Consider the following 20,157-nt stretch of genomic DNA (forward strand, 5'->3'; position numbering starts at 1 on the left):
TGTAAAATATGTTCTGTTACTTAATCTCTACTTTTCTGTACTGCAGTTGTTTAAGCAAGGTACCAATCAAGGGCAATAATGATCAATGATCACTCACATTTGGTTAAATTGAGATCCAGAATGCAACCAGTAGAATATCTACGTACCACAGGATCAGATCCTCCCTCAAAAATAATTGGAAGCCAAGGAAAGGTGTGTTTGTCTAATTGCCACAAGGAAAAATAATAATGAATTTACCCCATACACACCCTGTGTCACACCCATTTCCCTATCAACCGTTTCTGCTGGACATTTACCTCAACCAATTCATCAATCAGCCCTATAACTTCCCTGCTTCCTTCCTTTACAACTAAAAAATCACCCTCAAATCGAACATTCTTACCCTTAGCCTACTTTCACCTGCACTTGGCACCAAAGCTGCAGTCCCCACCCATCTCACTTCCCTCATAACACTAGAACTTACTGGACTTACGACCTTACATAAGTTTTCATGCTCTTCAAGGGTCAGTCTGTGCAATATAGTTAGAGAATTATAAAATTTGGTATGTCGAAGAACTACCATAGCTCAAGTCTCAAACAGTGCAACAAAGTACGATGCAATAAACTTGTAATGAGGATTACATAACTAGGCAAATGAAATGGCTGAATTACATATAGGTATAAAGAGGAAAAGATGCAGCGGAAATATCGATTTTAACTGGCTTCCATTACCATGGGTTGGCCTTGAAAATCATTTGCTGGTGTCATTCATTCCTTAATGCTCTGGCAATGACAGTATCTAAATCGATCCTCTTTACATAATGGACAGTTCAACTCTGTGGTTGGCAACAGCTTTAGCGGTAAAGCACTGGAAGTACCCTCAACAAAACAAAGGAAGTAGCTCCTTCCATAGAGACTACAGACTGTTGATAGTTTGTGTAACTTAAGTATCCTATAAATGCAAGGTTTTTCAAACCTTTGGGTGATACCCAGTGGGGTAAAAAAGAGGGCTGTGAGTGAGTCACCTGTTCGGCGCAGTCAATGAATCATAAGTCAAAACCAACTTAAAATGTTGAAAATTGAAACAGTTGACTAAGAATACACCTAAAGTTACTAAAGTAATGGGGTATGCTGTGGTGTAGCGCTCTAGTGGCTAGACACCTGACCGGCGTAGGCATGCTGGGAGCGGTGGCGGCGATCTAGTGCGCAGTAGTGCTTCTGTGTGGGAGTGACCCCAGCGCGCTCTCTTCGCAAATAAAAGTTACTTGAACCACCACAAATGGTCTCCCTGCTTCATGCGTGTGCGGGAACCGTCTCCTACATATGCCTCGTACTTCAGAACACAATTGCAGCTACTTACTAGGCAAAGATGGTCCCGTTGTAGCCATTCATGCAGGATTCCACAATGTTTTTGGCCACAATCGAAAACACAGATTCCTAGGAGGAATAAAACAAAAAAGTAAACATCCAAGATAGAAAAATGTTATTTGTACAATGCAGACCCTGAACATCCATATTACAACTAAAATTGATTACATGTGGCGACTATTAAAGGTAGTCCAAGTTAAGACAAATTTAAAATTGGCAGGCCAAAAAGACGAAAAGAAAGAAAATTCAATTAACGAAGTAACGGGAATCTTATCCAAATACGAGGAAGAAGAAAACGAACAGGGGTGGAATTACGAGCGATGAGTCTTTAATCTAGCAAGAGAGAACGAACAGGTATCCTGTACTGCGATCAACAGAGGCACCTGACTCGGTCCCAGTAGGTTACAGATGGGTTAGGTAAATGTTATCACCTACCTATGTTAGTATATCATGTGGCAATGAACGCACTTGGTGAGTGTTTCAATCTTAAAAGATTTTTTTTTTTTTAAAACAAGAAGTCTGAAAACCTAACCCTGCTCCAAACCCTTCCGGAACACACTCGATTCAGCCATCATTTAACCCCAGCGCCCTCTCCAAGACAAAGGTAGAGTTAACAACCACCCATTGTTCATTGAAACCTACGTGAACTAAAAAAAGAATGTCAATCCCAAAAACAGGGTGCAAATGTCAAGTCTAGCAATTAGATCGCACACGCAAACACCAAAAGACAACATAGCACAAAGAATACTTAGATTCAAAAAGTTATAGATGTCATAAATATCAGTCTATGTATTCATTGAATGAGCATCAATGGGAGCATTCTGAAATGTGACATCTTCAAGGTATTGCAAACATTTACTTAAGGCACCAGTTCACACATGCCGCAGACACAAGACGTCTGCCACTCCCTAGGCACATCCTTCATTTGAAAAACAATTTTTAAAAAAAAAGAAAATCAGGGCAATTATAGCCCTCAGCAACCAAACACACACAAAAACAAACAATCCCTAGTCATAGAACCAGACACTTACCTGCATGTTAACAGGCATTAACTGGAAACCATCCTCCCAGAGGTTTAGACTATGAAAAACGCAGTCAATCCTTGTCTTACCACCGGTGCTGCAACTCATGCAGAGATGCTGGCTGGACCAGTGTCCCCTTAAGCCAACATCTCACTGCATAACAGAGTAGTCCTACCCTCCTTGAAATAGACACTTATTACTCCAACAACAAATGCCACACTTGACCCCACAGCCACCACCTATTGTCGCATCATTGCAAAGCTTCTTGGAATGCTAAAATCTAGAAAAGGTGGTCAAAGCCAAACTTCAAAAATCCATGAGAAAGCAAGTATGTCCTTTGCACCAATCAATAAGGCACACGGAACAGAGACTGCTCCAACACATGTGAAGCTTTGCTGAAAACAGCAGCTAGGGGATCACCCAGCATGAAGACTTTCACCAGCCTCTCTTCCATTTTGAACTCATTCAAAGACTCAGGACTTACTTTCTCCCACCTATCTAGTCACATGCGGAGTCCCCAAGGCTCCAGAGTCTATTTTACTTCGAATAAACAACATTATTCCATTGCCTCTCCCTTATTAGATTTGAGACACTTTACTCATTAATTTACCCATAATCACATATTACTCATTTCTGCTTTGGATAAGTTCGCTATTACTTCGTTAATTGAATGTTGATATTTTTCTTTATACTTGTGTGTAGATACAACTGTGTATTTATTAATCATAATCAGTCTTACACTAACTCACTGTGTAATTATATAAAATATACTGCCGGTAGCACACGCAAATTATATTTATCAGGAGAGGATGTTGCAGATGTGGACTAATATATTTAATTAGAACTGTGGGGCCTCTACCTTGAATCACTAGTTATGTCTCCCAATGAAGACCCTACCGTTTACCACGATGACCTATTTCACACAATTTAGCAGGCCTATTTATCAGCAGAAGATTGGGACTATTTTACAATTGTAGGGGGCAATTTACTGTGTTGTAGGTAAACCATGCACAACCCTGAACAATGTGCTGCCCACAGCTATTTAAAGCATTGCATCACTCTTACTTTCTTTGCCCCACCATCAACCGCACAGTCGAGGAAATTCAAGACCAACAGCCTTCTTGTTGAGCAAAGAAGAAAGAGGTGCCAGTCTTCTACAATGTCAAGTCAAGGAGGCCACTCATAAGGTAAATTCACTCCAAACTCACCAGCATGTAATCCTGGCTGAATGCTTGGAAATTGCACAGTCTCACAGGAAAGCAAGGGAAGGAAGATGCAATGAGATTGGAGAAACTGAATTATTTGCCCATTTGAGATATTCATGACATCTACGGGAGACCGAAATGATACCTTCAAACTGTCCAATTCACATAAATGAAGGCAGAGCCAGAGTAGCAGCTTCTTACCTGCAGCCCATCAAAAATACTCGTGGGGAAAGCCTAGGAGAGTCTTTTCTGCTGAGCAAGAGGACTTAAAGCACTTTGTTGTGCTTTGTCAAGCATTCGACTTCCTCCAAATCTAAAAGAATACCATGCCTGAAGAAGGAATGCATTAGAAATGCAACTATAATGTTCTTTTCTACTCTTTCTGTACCTGGACCAGACAGTTCCAATTGCAAATATGACAACCTTAAAGAAGCACTGAGGAAGAGAGAGTCTCTGGTTGGAAGAGTCCTATTGAACTACTATTTGGAACCTGTGAAATAAATTCAAACAACGATTCCATGTATTCTTTAAAAGGGCCAAATGGATTTTATAGGAAAAATAATTATTAGTCTGTTTTGGTCACAAACTAGATCATTCCTTTACCCCATTCTTTCCGGAATCACTAGCACCACACTTGCCCTTTAAAATATGCAACGCATATGCGTGGTAGATTCTTCTCTCTTGATACCACACAAGGGCATTGAAGGGTAGTCAGAACAATCAAATTTGCACTTCTTGCCTCTTAAGCACTATTAGTTTCACGCACTGGATGCTGGCAATACTCCATACAGCTGGTGAGTGTACGTTTCTGCCCCTTTTGCACATAGTAACTCCCCCTTTTTTGCACATAGTAACTATGCCAACTTTAAACAGACCATTCTATCTAGGACATGCATGCCATACAAATACCTGGAAGAGTTGAGAGTTCCCCCTTGGGCCCAAAAAGACTCATGACGCAAATATGTGGAGTTTATAGTGTGTGCTGCAAAGCCACACCCTTGACTGCTGGATGTCTTTGTGGAAAGCTATGTAAACATTAGAAAAAAATTGGTCTGAGCTAGGCATTGCAGTACAGCCCAAGCTTGTTGTACAGATAGCAATTTCAGCAACAAGTTATGATGTTGGAGGGCAGGAAGCAAAAAGGCCAGAATCCAGAAAGTAGGGAATTTTCAGACCGTGTTCAAGTCAAACACTCTTAAGAAATTGCCCCTTGGCCTCGCTCCCATCAGCCAGACCAACTGCATTAGTAGGTGCATCACCGAGGGAGCAAAACATAGATGGCTGTTATCCTGATACAAAGTCTGGAAGGAAACAAATACTTCGACCAGCTGGGGTCTATTTAACCTCCACATGGCAATATAGGAAGACTAATTTTCTCAGGACCACAATACAGGGATAGACACATCTACCCACCCTGTAGAATCCGCTTTTATGGTTACCCCCACTTTTTGCCAGGTGTTATGCTGTTGCTGACTAGTTCGACTGGGATCCTGCTAATCAGGTCCCCAGTCTCTGTGATTTCTCCCCTAAATTGGTTACGGTAAGTACTTGGGTACATCTCAGATTGGGCACTGGTGTACCCTTATCAGTCCCTAGTGTATGGTACTAAGGTACCCAGGGCATAGATACACCAGGGGACCCCCATGGGCTGATCATGTATTATTCCACCCATGGGAGACCACTCGAACTGTTCTCAGAGGCCTGCCATTGCAATTTGTGTAAGCTGCCAACCAGAGACACGTTTTTGCCTTTCTGCTGCTGAGCCAAGCTTGAGCAGGGGAGAGCAGAACAATATATATCCTGTCACCGGGAGGTGTGACCACCTCCCAGACAGGGTTTAGAGTATTAGGGCAGGGTGGGGGGTGCTTGCCAACGCCAGCGAGACTGCTTGAAGGACACATTTGGTGCCATCCGTGCATACTCCAGTTCAAACCAGATCAGTGATCCGTTGGCTCCCGCTCTGGCGCGAAACTGGAGAAAGGACATGGGAGTATCCTCTCCACTGTCCAGCCCCTCCTCTGGGAGGGAACCCCGAATCGTCCCAGCCCTTTGCTTAGGGTACTTAAGGGCTAACTGTGGGTGGGTCCCTTGATTCGTCATGGGACAAGATTCATATCAAGACACCACTTCATCTTCGACCGTCTGGGCACTCTTGACTTCGCTGGACTTTGCTCTGGACACCAAGACTGCAACTGGGAAGACTCATGCTGCTCCTGGTCTAGTCGTACAAAAGGGGGTGGTAATGGACGGAGCATCTGAACCAATCAAACACTCACACCCAGTCAACAGATCCTGGTCTAGTTGTCATGAAAGTCTTCTGCAACATCGGGGCCTGTGATCCATAGAGGATCCTTCTAAGACATGTGGACATCCAAGACACCTGAAGGAATCTCTTGAAGTGAAGGAGTCACTTCACTGCATCTGCAGGCACCGCAACACAGTTGACCGGTCTGCTGATCCTGGGCTCCAACGGACTCCGAAAGGCTCAGCAACACAGGTGGTGGTGGTTCTTCAACTCCCTCAAGGTCTGCACTGCATTCTCACCGAGTTGGAGGCCAGTATCCCTAGTCGGAACCGCAAGAACCGAACCCCTGTTCCCTGCATCGACTTGTCGTTGTGAGAAGTTGGCCTGATATATAGTGCTCACTATTCTAGTGGTCACTTTGTATCATTCCAAACGACCCTTATTGATGATTGGTTGTAAGTCAACCTTATTAGACCAGCTATCCTAGTAGCGTGGACAAGAGCAGTCTTTAGGCTAAACTCTAGAGGGCGTGTTAAGCCAGCTGTTTTACCATCACATATACCCCTTGAACACCAAGTGAAAGGACACCACACAAGTTGTTATAAAAATAAAGGATATTTATTAATAACACGTCTACCCTGAACTCTTTATGAGTCAGGGAGCTAAGCACAATACAAAACGCTTACGAAAATACTACAAGTTGCACAATTTACACAAATGCCCGAGGGCACGAAAAACCATATACTCTAAAAGTGGAATGCGAAATACTAGCAGGTAAGTAACACAACCCAGAGGCTTCAGGACCGCTAGGACTACCTTACTGAACCCTCAGGTTAGGAGCAGGAGGCCTAGGGAACCCGGGTGCAGAGTGGGAACTCTTACGCGGGATGCGGGACCAAGTCTATGGATGCTAGCAGTTTCTAAAGTTACTGTTTACGGACGAATCCGACTAGGTAGACTAAAAACGAAAAAGGATCTGGACACTAGGATAGTGAACCTGTGCTGGAGCACCGAAATGCTCGAGTTACCTAGCCCAGGGGCTGCGGCTGCATAGGGTTCAAAAGACGTCGGGAATCCTCGTTGTAGTCTATGGAGCCTGAAAGAAGATGTTGCTGGCAGGCGACCAGTGAAGATGTTCGGTGTGATCCAAGGCTGGATCAGTGAAGGAGACGACCTGAAAGCAGAGGGGACTTAGTTCTCAATCACTAGCCAGTGATTGTGTGGGCACCAGGATGGCACCGGATGAAGTCACCGATCTGGTGAGTGGGTGACGCTGGACTCTGCAGTCACACGGGCCTGGAGGCGTTGTCGGCGTCCAGGCTGGAGGTGCGAGCTGTCCCACGATGGTGTCTGCTGTCGGCGATGCTGGATCCAAGATTGGAGCAACAAACCTTGGCAAAGGCAAGCCCACGCGGTGGAGTCAAAATGGCGTCTGGAGTGGACCAGGAGGGTCCAGGGCACTTCTTGTTGGACAAGGAGCAAGGGCCAGTCTAGGGGACCTAGACCAGAGGTGAAAACGTCGTGGTACGTCGTCAGGAGGGCCATTAGCCAACGGGCAAGTGACCGGACAACGTGGCAAGCAGCAAAGAAGCAGAAGGGCCCCACGCAGATCTCGTGGATGCTGGAGGGCTGGACTTCGGTGCTGGAGCTGCTTAGGGTTGGGTCTTCTCAAACCCCAGTGCACTCACTCGAGGGTCCCTCGGTGGTCGTGCTGGTTAAGCGTCGTGCAGGTCTTGAAGATGGCCGGTCCCACGGGTCTCGTCGCACCCACGAATCTCAGCTGGGCTGATGATGCAGGTAGAGGTCAGAGATGGCGGGGAATCCGGGTCTCGTCGAGCTGGGCAGTCTTGATCCGGAGGATGGACGTGCAGCAAACCGCAAGCGCTTAGATGGTGCCTGCTGGTGCAGGGTGGCTACTCCTTAGCCACAAGGGAGAGTCTTCAGAGAATGTCAAGAGTTCCTTTCGTGGAAAGTAGTTCAAGTTTCAGGATGATCTAATTTGGGAAGGGTGCCCGCTCCTACCTTTATTCTAAGAAAAGGGGCTGGCACGCGACCAGGTCCTGCCCATGGGTGGGACCAGGAGGGGGGTGGTTACACCCCTCTCCTTTGTCCGGTCTCTCCCCAGCTCAGGGGCTGGTGTGCCCCTGGAACTGGTTTGAGCCGGCATATGCACAGTGAGCACCGGGGTGCCACTTGCAGTCACCTTCCTCTCAGCCCTGCCTACCTGGGATACACACAATCCTGTCTGGGATGGTGCTGGCACCGCCCCTGACAGGAAACCCTTTGTCCAGGCCTCCCTCGCCGGAAGGACTCCCAGCAGCAGGAGGTCAGACTTGTGTCTGTGGTGGCAGCATCCATTTTGTGATGCTGAGGCTGGAGTTAACTTTAACCGGGGTTCACAGTTACATACATGTCGTGCCCCTCTAGAAGGGTGGAATGCTAACCCCGTCGCCAGAATTGGCGAGGGGGTAGTATTCCAATTCGTATGACACCTTACTCGACATGTTTTGATAATGCTATGCCAAAGTTAGCATTTGACCGCGAGGTTCATAATGCACTTAAGAGTATATGGTATAGCGTTATCATGGAACAGCTATAAGGACTTGGTTCCGCAAGCTGCAAACGGGCTCAGCTCATGCCAGAGCACCATCTCACATAATTCCAAGCACTCTGCCTTCAGGATTGACAAGGCCTGCCATAGGAGTGACTGATAGGAATATATGTGTCCATTTTAGGGTTAGATATAGGAATACTATATCTAAAGCAAAGGGTGATTACACCACCTTGCCCCAGCTGTCGTGCAGCCAGTTGTGTCAGATTTGGGTGGCCAGCCAGGGGTGGCATAATACATGCTGCAGCCCCTGGTAGGCCCTGGGTGCACCTATGCCCTGGGTACCTAAGGTACACTGTACAGGGTCTGATAAGGTGACCCAGTATCCAATTGGATATGTACCTAAGGTACATGGAGTCCATTTTAACAGGGAGAGCAGGAAGCCTGGGGTCCTGAACAGCAGGATCCCAGGCCAACTAAGTCAAAAACCAGCAAAACACCAGGAAAAAAGTTGGGGTAACCAGAGTCAGATATCCACCTTCCTACAGTCGTTACAAAGGCTTGTTGGCTCTCTTCTCAGAAATCTTCGGGCTGAAAATAGCCCCCACTTCCAGCATCTCCAGTGATCAAGAACTTCATCCTCACCACATCCCTTGCACCCTGGGTCTGCATCTTTGGTGAGCTGCTCAAGGTCCTCTTGCGACTCCAGTGCTTCTGGCCTGTGGGTCCTCTCGAGGGTTTTCTTTTACTTCCGTGGGCTCCCCTGATTGATCGGGGCCTTCTCTGACTACCCTGCTTGTGGTGAGTCCCTTGGACCTTGCTGGTACAGACACTGCACCTTTTTCGCTTGACACATTGTTTGCCATTGCCAAGGCTTGTTGGTGCTTACGACGAACACCGATCCCTCAACTCTCGACATGGGACAGCTAGAGAACGGCTCCTGGTCTTCCACTGCATCGCCTGGTCCACACAGCTGCACCCCCAAGGTCACTATCAACTCAACTGCAACACCCAACTTCAGTGGGCATTCGTCTTCCATGCCTCCTGGTCACCACTAAGTGGCATAGACTCTTTCCCCTCTGCTTGCAGGTGCTTCTCATCTTAAATCCACCTTTGGGTTCTACCAGATACTTCGCTAGCGGAATCTTCACAAGTCCTCAATTAAGTTCGACTGAGGTTTCAGACGCCACTTCGCACCTATGCACTCAGCTTCCCTGGTGTAGGTATCCTGGTTCCTAGGGTATCCACGGGTGGGGTGGCTCTCCAACCTCTGTCTTCCATGGGGTTTCTTGAGGGTCTACTGAAGAGGGACCTTCTTTAAAATTGCAACCGCGACTTACCTATTGACTTGAATTGAGCATGCAGTTGTGTTCCCACTCTGCACCCTGCCTCTGTGAGGTTCCTGGTTACGTGAAAAACAAAAACTGGGAAAAGGGGGGATTCAAGGGCAATTTAAAGACCAGTGAGAACAGATTCCCTAGGAGTTACTACACAATACAAAGAGTATTGGGATTCTTCTCTTGGCGGGGCTAGGTGTCTCCGCCTAGAGGAGAATCCCAGATGATGCCACTTCGGTGGGTGATGGGATTTCGCTCTAATTAAAGGACTCTTTCAATAGTGATTGGTTATCTGTCCTTTTGTCTTGTGTGATGATCTCCAAGCACACTAGACCTGAGAACTCTTTGTATCGTTCCTGGTAACTTACCTCAGGTGGTTCCTTGGGTCAATAAATACCAAAGGAGGGAGTGGAGAGAGAGGGTGTCCTACACGAACACCTAGGGTGGATTCGACCTCCCCTCACAATTATTTATAAACAAAAGGATCCAGCCAAGGGAGATTGCGATGAATGATGATTGATCATGGGTCAGGTGTGTTTCCTACATTGGTGGAAAGCACATTGTGTTTCTTAAATACCCCTCACACACCAAAAGGGCCCTTGGTGTCATGCTTCATCATAGGGGTCTTTGCGTCCCTCTACGGAACGCGGCGTGCTACTACCAGCGGATACGCGGGAGCACTGGTGTTGCCACTCTGTGTAGTGTGAGAGAGGGTGAGTGGTAGGGTCAGGAGTAAATGATGAGTGAATGTTAAAAAATACCTAGGACCTGTGGAGTAGAAAATTTTTAATATGCCTCGGTGCCGGTATTATTAAAAATGTGTGAAGCGAAGGTGTGTTGTATTAATGTACAAGACCTCCTGTGTGTTTCAATATGTTTCTAAGTGTGCTGCTTCTTCTTCTTCAGGACGGGTACACAGATACCTACCCTACTCACATGAATTGTGTGACAATGTCAACAAAAACTTATTACGTGTAGACAGTTAATAAAAGCTACAAAGTGCGACACAATGGTCTTAATTTCAATTTGCAGTGCTGAAGCCAGTGGTGTCATGAGCCTTTAAAACAATAGGGACACCGTGCTAACTGCACTATATACCAGGATACTACCTCACATTATCGTCTCTCTCTTAGTTCCTTGGGTCTCCAGCACTTCTAAGTCTTCTGGGTATAGTCTTGACTTGGGTCATGGTTAGCATCCCATTATTTTAGTATATGGTTTGGTTTCCCCCTGGCAACCACTGTGTACTTGTGCTAATTACCTGTTTTTACTGCAAAGTATTGAGTGCATTGTGTTATATATTCCCGGGTTGGAGATATTGTTGTGTTAGTGAGCGACATAATAAATACATATTTTTATAAATACACTGTGTGGTTCTTTTTCACTTAACCTGTCAAATAAGATTAAGATCTAGTAAAACAAGCTGCTTTACACTCCTTCTGGACTAAGCCTGAAGGCTGCTCTCCACAGCTACCACTTAGAGAGCTTTCTAAGGTTGCTAAGACCACTAAAATCACCATGAGGGTTGTCTGGATTAGTGCAGGGTGCTACACTTACATAAGTGAGCACCATATACTAACCAAGCTTCCTACATACCTTCAGAATAAAGGGGAAGAGGGCATAATGGCTATATTTCTTCCAAGCTCATCTGGTGGGGTCTGAATTTTACTGAATCCGAGGGGATGGCCAAATAGGGACAGCACAGTTATGAGCAGAGTTTCTTGCAATGCTGTTGAACTACACAGGACTGTGAAGTTCCCAACACCCTTGACATACAGTGTGAGGCCAAAAACAGTGTTTCATGTTTATTTTTTCTATTGCACGAGTAAACCCAAACCCTTGCAGCACAAACCCTTTCGCTGTCAGCATACAGTGCGAAATATGGTTGTGGTTATGAGGATTGTCTGATGCCAAGATATGCTTTCACGTGTGCGAGATATTCATAATTGCATATATGGTTCATTATTACAAAGCCTTTACAGTGAGCTGCAATCTCAGCTTGCTTTACAGACAGGGATTTCGACACAAAAATATACATATGGTTGCTCACTGAATATACGCACAAACACGTAGAAGAACAAAAGCAAGACTGGTGTTTGGTTTTATATAAAATGTACTCCAACAACATTTTAAATTTGTGGGGGAAAAAACCGAGGAGATTCAAAGGCAGTTTCTCTAAACTATTGATCAAATATAAAGACCAACTTTAAATACAATTTCTTCGAGGCAACAATTAATGAAACATGGTTGTTGCATGTCAGTATTTAAAAAACATAAAATAAGGGCAAATTAGTATAAAACCTTTAAGGGCAACATTATAGGAAACGTAAAAAGTTTTAGAAAATACAAACATACCAACGTTCTTCAAAAGGTAAAAAAAAACTGCACTCAGTACTATGGCCTTGCATTGATGCAGATTTAGGAATGCATAGGCATTTACGAAAGGAGGCCGAAAAACCATTCAGCTAACAAATGTCTGAATTAAATTTTAGCCTGAACAAACATACACATGTACGGTTGCAAATGCAGAAATGTGCAGTGCAAATTTGCTTATTGAAAGCTCCCCCCCTCTTTTCTACAGTAGGGATATATTTACTCCCATTGCAAAACTCCTTTCCCCACTCACCCACATTACATTTTTGGAGGGCATGGTCCCACCACAATCTGGAAAATTATTTAGTCGTGACCCTGTCAGGAGTACATTTTCCACCTTTTCCAAGGTGGGAATTGGCTAAGGAGTCGTTTGTGAAGGCTCTTGAACATGTACGTTTGCGGGTGTGAACAAAGTCACAGGACATTGCAGCTCTGGAACTACCACTTCCCACCTTTTTCCAGCCCTTGTGAGCAGATTTGCTCACACGAAAATCCTTCTTGAGTGCAAAACTAACTTTGGCATGTGTAAACCAGGCTAACACGTGTAAATAGCATTGGGAATCATACCCTTTATATTCTGACATTGCAGGTCCTTGCAGAGCTTATTTATGTATAAACATCACAAAGCAGAGAAAAAAAGAGTAAGACGATAGCAATGGTACAGTTAAAATCATGTAATATATTCAACTCTGCTATAATAAGAACTCTGGCATAATAAATGCCCTGGCATACTCAGAACTCTGCTGTGACAAAAAACAGCACTTTAAGAGGCCAGTAACGAACAGAGGGGGTAAATACTCAAATATTTGACAGTAACAGACCATGATCAGCATTTGGTATAATCAGAAATACGAGATAATGAGAGTCTTGCTAGAATACAAACTTGGCATAATTTGTCACCTCGCTGCATTCTATCAACTAGAACAGGTGGATCTTTATACAGAGCAAATTTATTTATGATGCATTATATCCCTTACACAAGTAGATATTTTATAATATTCCACGCTTCCGACTAAAACATGTTGCCCAGTTAGCATGATGAAGACTGAATTTCTGAGTTAGCAAGGGGTGCAAGCACAGCGTTTCTGCTAAAAAAAACAATAAGCACTGGGTTGCTTTATACAATGACCCTGAAAAGAAGCCATTGCAGTCGTTTAATTTCAAAAAGACCAAGCCGAGATACAACCCTAACTTGAATCATTTAGTTACCTGTGTGGCATCCATTTTTGCAACATGGTCAAAAGTAAATATTTTTGGCTCCGGTTTGGAATGCAGTCGTATGGTGTTGGAGGACAGGGCAGATAAGCACAGGCCAGGATCTCCCTCTGCCGGCATGAGTGTTCCTTCAGCAGGTGGGCGTATTCTCACGAAAACCCGGATGGCATCTCCTTCAGCACTGCAGGGAAATAATTTGAAATGAAAAGGTCCTAAAGCAATACTATGAAATTGACAAGAGTAAATGTCTCTTAGGATCCACCAGAATTCAAGGGGGTGAGCCTTCTTTCATGACATACACTGCATCACCTTTCAATCATGCATAAGCCTATGACGATAGCTTCACAAAAATATACTTCTTGATAGCAAGACTATTTTAAATGCAGTGTGGATATTGTACAGGCTAGACCACTCAAAACTGTACCATCTCCCTTCATATTTTAAACATAAAAACTAAGCCAACACAGTCCGACCTTAAAAAGTTCTAAAAGCATGTAGCATACACGTGGCAGGATGGCCCATGTTCCCAGTGTTTAAGCTCCAACTGAAATGCCGCATCCTAAGGAGTATTATTAGCATACCGTAGTTTCATTCAGCCCTCTGTAACCACAAACACCTTTGAATCAAACACACCAGAGCACTATGTGGATCAGGCCGCCAAGGGGCCCTCAGCACTTAAAACGATAATCCCAATGAGTACAGCCGTGCTGCCAATATCACTCTACAAAAACGCAAAGCGTTTAACAGCATTCAGTAATGATGCAAAGTCATGTAATATCATGACCCCAAACCTAAAATTCAGATCAATAGTGAAAAATTAAATAGGTAGTTAATGAAAGTTCTGCTTCAAAGTCACCAAGATCAACAACCTATTTTAAACTCAATCTACATTTAATTTTATGCCCCTAAAATACAAAAAAAATGCTGCAAAGAAAAGTGCGGTCCACTGATGACTTTGACATTGACCTAGATTGCTCCCAATGGGAAAACATGCACGTACCGATAAGCTTCCTACAACCAAAGTTACGCTGCCTTCTGTTACCTCCTTTACCTTCGAAGAGTACAAAGGTATTCTAATGATTGCCTTTTGTTGATAGATCATCTACTCTCACAAGTGATTACATGCCCCTCACATAGAGTAAAAAGATTTCTAGATTTGCACAGGTTTATTCAGAGTGATAGGAGAAGTGAGCATGTGAATGTTGCCACCGTTCCTTGAATATCAAGGTTCTGGTCAACTTAGAGCCAGAGCCCAAAATAATCTTTATGGGTTAATCTTAGTGCAACCCTAAAAAGGGCCTGGCTAAAAGGATTAAGGCCTATCCAGACAGGATTCTTGATATTGCAAAGCTCTTTCGCCAAGGCCTAAGAATAAAACCTTTGGAATCTCAGCAATCCTCCCAGGATATGGCAACTCTCCAGTGTTGGAATAAGTGTGCCCTGTGTTTGTTGAGTAATGCCACCACCGGCACCACCACCTCGGAGAGGAGAAAAACAATTCATATAAATCAATAAGACCTTGGCGGACTTGGTCTCAACAAAAAAAGAGCCCTAGGATAGAATGGTTTTCAGAGACACCTTTGTCCTTACTTCTTCTCACTTGGAACTAGACCTCCTGACTTTACATGGTTGTGGATTTATAGTCCCTCATACTACTGGGACCACCAGTCAATTTTAAACTACCACATGTAACTCATGTATACTCCCCTTCATCTCCACCAAATCGGTGCCCACTCAGTCCCTTCAGGGAAAGGGTACTTGACAGTCATCATGTGGACTACCCATCAACTCCTTCAGGTTCTCTGGTACAGCAAAACAATGGTAATTCACCTTACTGTCTTCCGTACTTTCCTCGGATCCTTGTTATTTTGCTAAGCTGATGCAATCCATTTACATCAGATCATTTTGGCTCATTCCCACCAGCAGTCTCAGCACCACAACAATCCGACCATATTTTTCCTCTAGTGCTCGGTTTCACAGTCCATTTCAAAAAGTGAGCCTGCATTCTATCTCAGGAACTTCCTGGGCTTTTGATATCAACGTCATCATGGTAAGTTGAATTTTCCTCTTTCACAGAGGACCAAACTCAACAAGACACTATACAATTCTCTCAAGGACTCTTCAATTCAGATATTTTTTCTGGCTCTTTGACTACATGCCTTCTTAGAGTGGATGTTTTGGAGTGGGGCAAGGGATTTAAATCCTAGGACGAACCTGCCTTATCCTGGCATTACTGGGCAATTGAGGGGAGTTGTATAAGCCTTGGCTTGCCTGGAGAGCGGCAGCAAGACGAGGAACCAGACTCAACCGTCTCAGACTGATGACCATTGGAGCGGCTTGTGTGGCGCCCGGCAGCCTGAAAGCGGCAGATCCAATCTAAGTGTTCCCAAATGGCTACTGGAAAGGTGGAATAAATACTTCCTTGTGCTAATGCTACACACACCAACAATTCTGATAATAGTGGGGAATGGCAGCCTTATAAGCACAAAGGAAAGTTGGGTTAGAACATGCATAACTGGAATGGGAGCATTTCGCCAAGAGGACAGATCATTTGGTCCAAATAGCGGCTAAACACAGAAAGCGCAGTGACATTTCTGGACGAAGAGGGAAGTGATGGGACTCCTGAACGACCACCTAATGCATAAAATAGAGCTGATGAGGCTGTCACTCCGACAGAAACTATTAGACTCGGTGTCTCTGACGTGCGCTGCCGATAGGAATTTGCATCCGAATCGTGAGAGAGAGACAGAGAGACAGACAGAGAGACAGACAGAGAGACAGAGAGAGACAGACAGAGAGACAGAGAGAGACAGAGAGACAGAGAGAGACAGAGAGAGACAGAGAGACAGAGAGAAGGAAGATCGGGGCAGTCGTGAAGATCGGGGCAGTCGTGCATTTCATATCACAAATGTGTGCTGGATCCATACAATAGTGCTCTGGGGATGGCGGATGTTAGGTTCTGCTACTGGGCCAGTGATATTGTACCAATTAATGAATGGCTATTTGCACATCGAGAAGACACAGCAATAGCCGTTGAGCTCTGGGCCCTTGAACAACAAGGTACACTCAGCTTAATTTATGCTTCTGACAAGTACATCAACATCCCTCCTGCGTCCCAGGCGTCGCTGTTGTGTTGGCACCAGGCGTTGAGATGAATTACATGGTACGTGTGCCGACAGCAGAAACACAATTATGGACTGGGAACTGGCTAAGACACACAGCAACGTTAGAAGTCTTTCAGGGTTGGTATATTATAGGAATTTCTAAATTAGGTGATGTCTGCGAGGGCAGTTCGATATGCAAGTTCAAACTCCTCACTGACATGTACAATGCATATGATGCAATTTTACCGTTACTTACAACTATGTCACGCACTTGAGAGGTCTCAGACATAAATCACAACAGCTAGGAAGGGGGGAGAGCGATAGAACACAGTGGGTAGCAGCCTGGTAGAGGAACTGGATAGAGGCTAACGTGACCCCCAGAGTATCTCCATGAGACTGAGGATGATCCAAGTTAGTTTTCTGCAAAGGGTATACTCCACCCCCACACTAAGTAAAATGAAGCAAAGCCCACACTGCTTGAGATACAAGTTGGTCAAGGCAACGCTCTTAAACACGGTATGGGAGTGCCCAATAATACAACGATCCTGGCAAAAATATGGGTAGGCATATCGCACCAGAGCTTAAGCTGGTATTGTTGTGGCTGATGGGCGAGTGGTGACAGAATAAATGACCAGATAGTTGGCAGCATTTCAACTCCTTATTGCGAAGAGAGACATTGGTTGGCACTGGAAGTCAGATCGGCCCCCTCTGTAACAGAACCGGCTCGCGAGTGTCGTGTTCCACAGCCGCAGGCGCATGGGGTCTCTAGCGCTGCGGCGGTAATAACACTCGGGACACGGTGATTAGTTTACCGCGTGGTCCGGACTGCCTGCCGGCCACGCCTACTTTATTTTTATATCCCAGCGCGTTACGTCACACGCTTGCGTGTGCGCACCTCTTGGAGCGCGGCCAACTAGACCGCTAAACTCGCGGCCGCAAACATTACATTCCTTGAAACCTTTATTTAAACAAAAACACATGCATAAAATCACTAGAGTCACAATAGATTGAAAACAGGGCCATCCGGCCAGTTACCAGTATGGTGAGTAGATAGTTCGTGATCAGTCCACAGCAAAGTCTGCGAGTTGGGAGGAGGGCGCTGGGTTCCTTCTCAGCCCATACCCCGCCGCTTCTCCCCGGGCGAGGACCCTCCGTGGAGTCGCTTGAGGGGACGCACGGGCGCCCCGGAGCTCATCAGAGGATCAGGGGGGGCTGAGCCTGGGAGTTCCGGATGGGGGGGAACTTGCCTCTCCGCCTCCGTCTTGGGCCTCATGATCACCTTCCTCTGGCCTGTTTAGCCCCTCTGGTTGGTTGGGGGTTCCTTCCTCCTGTTCCTGCTCTTGGGAGTCAGTCGTATCCGGGTGAGCTTTCTTGAAGAAGGACACATTGCGGGTGACTGTTTCAGGTCCTTGTTGAGCCGTTACCATGGTGCCAGTACGTCGCTAACTGTCCACGGTTGGGGTTCAAATGGGAGTCGGAACTTGCTCCCCGGATATCTGTCCTTCACATACACACGGTCTCTTTCTTGGATCTCCGGTTCTTTGGCCCTTCGCCTGAAGCTGGCGTAATTATTGGATCGAGTCCTGACTGTCCACGGTTGGGGTTCAAATGGGAGTCGGAACTTGCTCCCCGGATATCTGTCCTTCACATACACACGGTTTCTTTCTTGGATCTCCGGTTCTTTGGCCCTTCGCCTGAAGCTGGCGTAATTATTGGATCGAGTCCTGTTGGAGAGGGTCCTTTGCGGGTCCACCTGGCTGGGGGTCCAGTTAGGGTGACTGGGGAGGGTGTCCCTAACCACTCGTCCTAGTGCCGATGAGCCTGGTGCCGCTTCGGTAGTTCGGGGTGGTGTGCGGCAGTACTCCCTTAGGAAACTGTAAATAGCTTTTTGCAGAGAGACTTCTTCGGCATGGGCTATTCTGATGACCTTGTTCAGCGTGCACATGAATCTCTCGACCTCCCTGTTGGCTTGAGGCCAGCGGGGGGCCACTTTTCGGTGACGGATTCCCCAACTCTGGAGGTATTCAGCGAACTCTTGCCCTCGGAAGGGTGGTCCATTGTCCGTTTTGACACTCTCAAAGATCCCATGCGTGGCTATGGTCTTTTCGAACTTTGCAATGACCTCCTTTGCAGTGAGGGTTGTTAAGACTTCAACCTCGGGGTATTTGGTGAAATCATCAACGATGACTAGCACATATCTTCCATCTGGGAGATGCCGGAAGTCTGCACTGACACTCTCCCATGGCCTCTGCGGGTTGTCTTCAGTGATGACCGGGGGTGGTCTTTCGGGTGGTCTTTCGGGTTGTCCTGCGGCTTGGCACCATTGGCACACCCTGACTGCTTGTTCCACCATGGTGTCCATTTCCGGTAACCACACCTTGGCTCGGAGCCTGCTCTTGGTCTTGACCATGCCTTGGTGTACTCGATGGGCCAGCTCCACCGCTTGCCGGGTTAGACTCTCGGGCATTACGATCCGCGGACCTCTCAGCAGGCACCCCTGGTTGTCGAGCGATAGTTCTTCCTTCACTTTCAGAAATGCTTCTAAGGAAGTCTTGGCTTGTGGTGTCCGTTTACTCAATGAGGCTTGGACTGCCCTCCAGTCGTTGGATTGAATGGCGCTCGCCACCAGCTGTAACACCTCGTCGTTTTGAGTGGCCCTAATGATCATCTCCAGGCTCATGGGCAGGGGTCTCGACCTCTCCAGCACGACCTTCACATATTCCTCGGTCTCCTCCGCGTCCTCTTTCTCCACTAAGGTGGCAGCGCGGGGGTGCCTGGAGAGATAGTCTGCTGGGTTCGTCGCTCCCGGCTTGTACTCTACTTGGTAGTCGTATTCTTGCAGTTGGAGAATCCACTTTTCAATTCTGGGGGGTGGCTTAGACACTGACCCTCGGAATAGTGGGATCAGAGGCTTGTGATCCGTCGACACGGAGAACGGGTGTCCGTACACATAGACATGGAAGTGTCTGCATGCCCAATGGATCGCAATTGACTCCCGTTCTATTTGGGAGTATCTTTGTTCCGGGTCTGTCAAAGATCGACTGGCATAGGCGATGGGGGCCCATTCATCTTCGCCTTGTCTTTGTGTTAGCACAGCTCCCAGGCCGTAGGGGCTGGCATCAACCGCTATGTTGGTGGGTTTGGATGGATCAAAGTATGACAGAGTCTTGTCTGCGGACAGCGCCGTTTTGGTGTCTCGGAACGCCGTCTCCTATTGCTCACCCCACTGCCAGGGGGTTGCCGACTTGGTTAGTTCCCGGAGAGGTCGGGTGAGGTTTGATAAGTCGGGTATGAATCTCCCACAGAAATTCACCGTTCCTAGGAAGCTCCTCACTTCCGATATATTGTAAGGGGCTGGCGTATCCTGCACATCTTTTACTTTGTCGGGGTCAGGGGCTATCCCTTGGTCTGAGAAGGTATAGCCGAAGAAACTGATCTTGTTCTGGAGGAATTGGCATTTCTCCCGGTGTAGTGTCAGACCTGAGTCTTTGATCCTCTGCAATACGCCTCTTAGCCTCTGGTGGTGTTCTTCGATGGAATTGGCATAGACGAGTAGGTCGTCGCTGACGTTCAAAACTCCTGGGAGCCCACTCAAAACCTCCCTGATGGTGTTCTGGAAGACCTCTGCAGCACTTGATATGCCAAAATTGAGACGTCGGTAGCGTCGGAGGCCTACGTGAGTGGAGAACGTGGTGATATAGCGGGAGTCCGGGTGGTGGGGTAACTGATGATAGCCCGATCGGAGGTCCATTTTGGAG

The 20,157-nt window shown here is 46.3% G+C and overlaps 1 protein-coding gene across 3 annotated transcripts in view; it reads right to left on the reverse strand.

Moving 5' to 3' along the window:
- KIF15 (kinesin family member 15) overlaps window positions 1-20,157 on the reverse strand; it is a 927,215-nt gene that overhangs the window by 787,057 nt on the left and 120,001 nt on the right. For all 3 annotated transcript variants that reach the window (XM_078663524.1, XM_078663523.1, XM_078663522.1), the window contains exons 3-4: window positions 13,290-13,476; window positions 1,340-1,416 (exon numbers count right to left, since the gene is read on the reverse strand). In XM_078663524.1, coding sequence (XP_078519650.1) covers window positions 1,340-1,416; window positions 13,290-13,415 — 203 coding nt within the window. In that variant the 5' untranslated portion in view covers window positions 13,416-13,476. The remainder of the gene's footprint in view (window positions 1-1,339; window positions 1,417-13,289; window positions 13,477-20,157) is intronic.

Source organism: Lissotriton helveticus, chromosome 10 (assembly GCF_964261635.1).
Source record: "Lissotriton helveticus chromosome 10, aLisHel1.1, whole genome shotgun sequence".
Taxonomy (NCBI): Eukaryota; Metazoa; Chordata; class Amphibia; order Caudata; family Salamandridae; genus Lissotriton; species Lissotriton helveticus.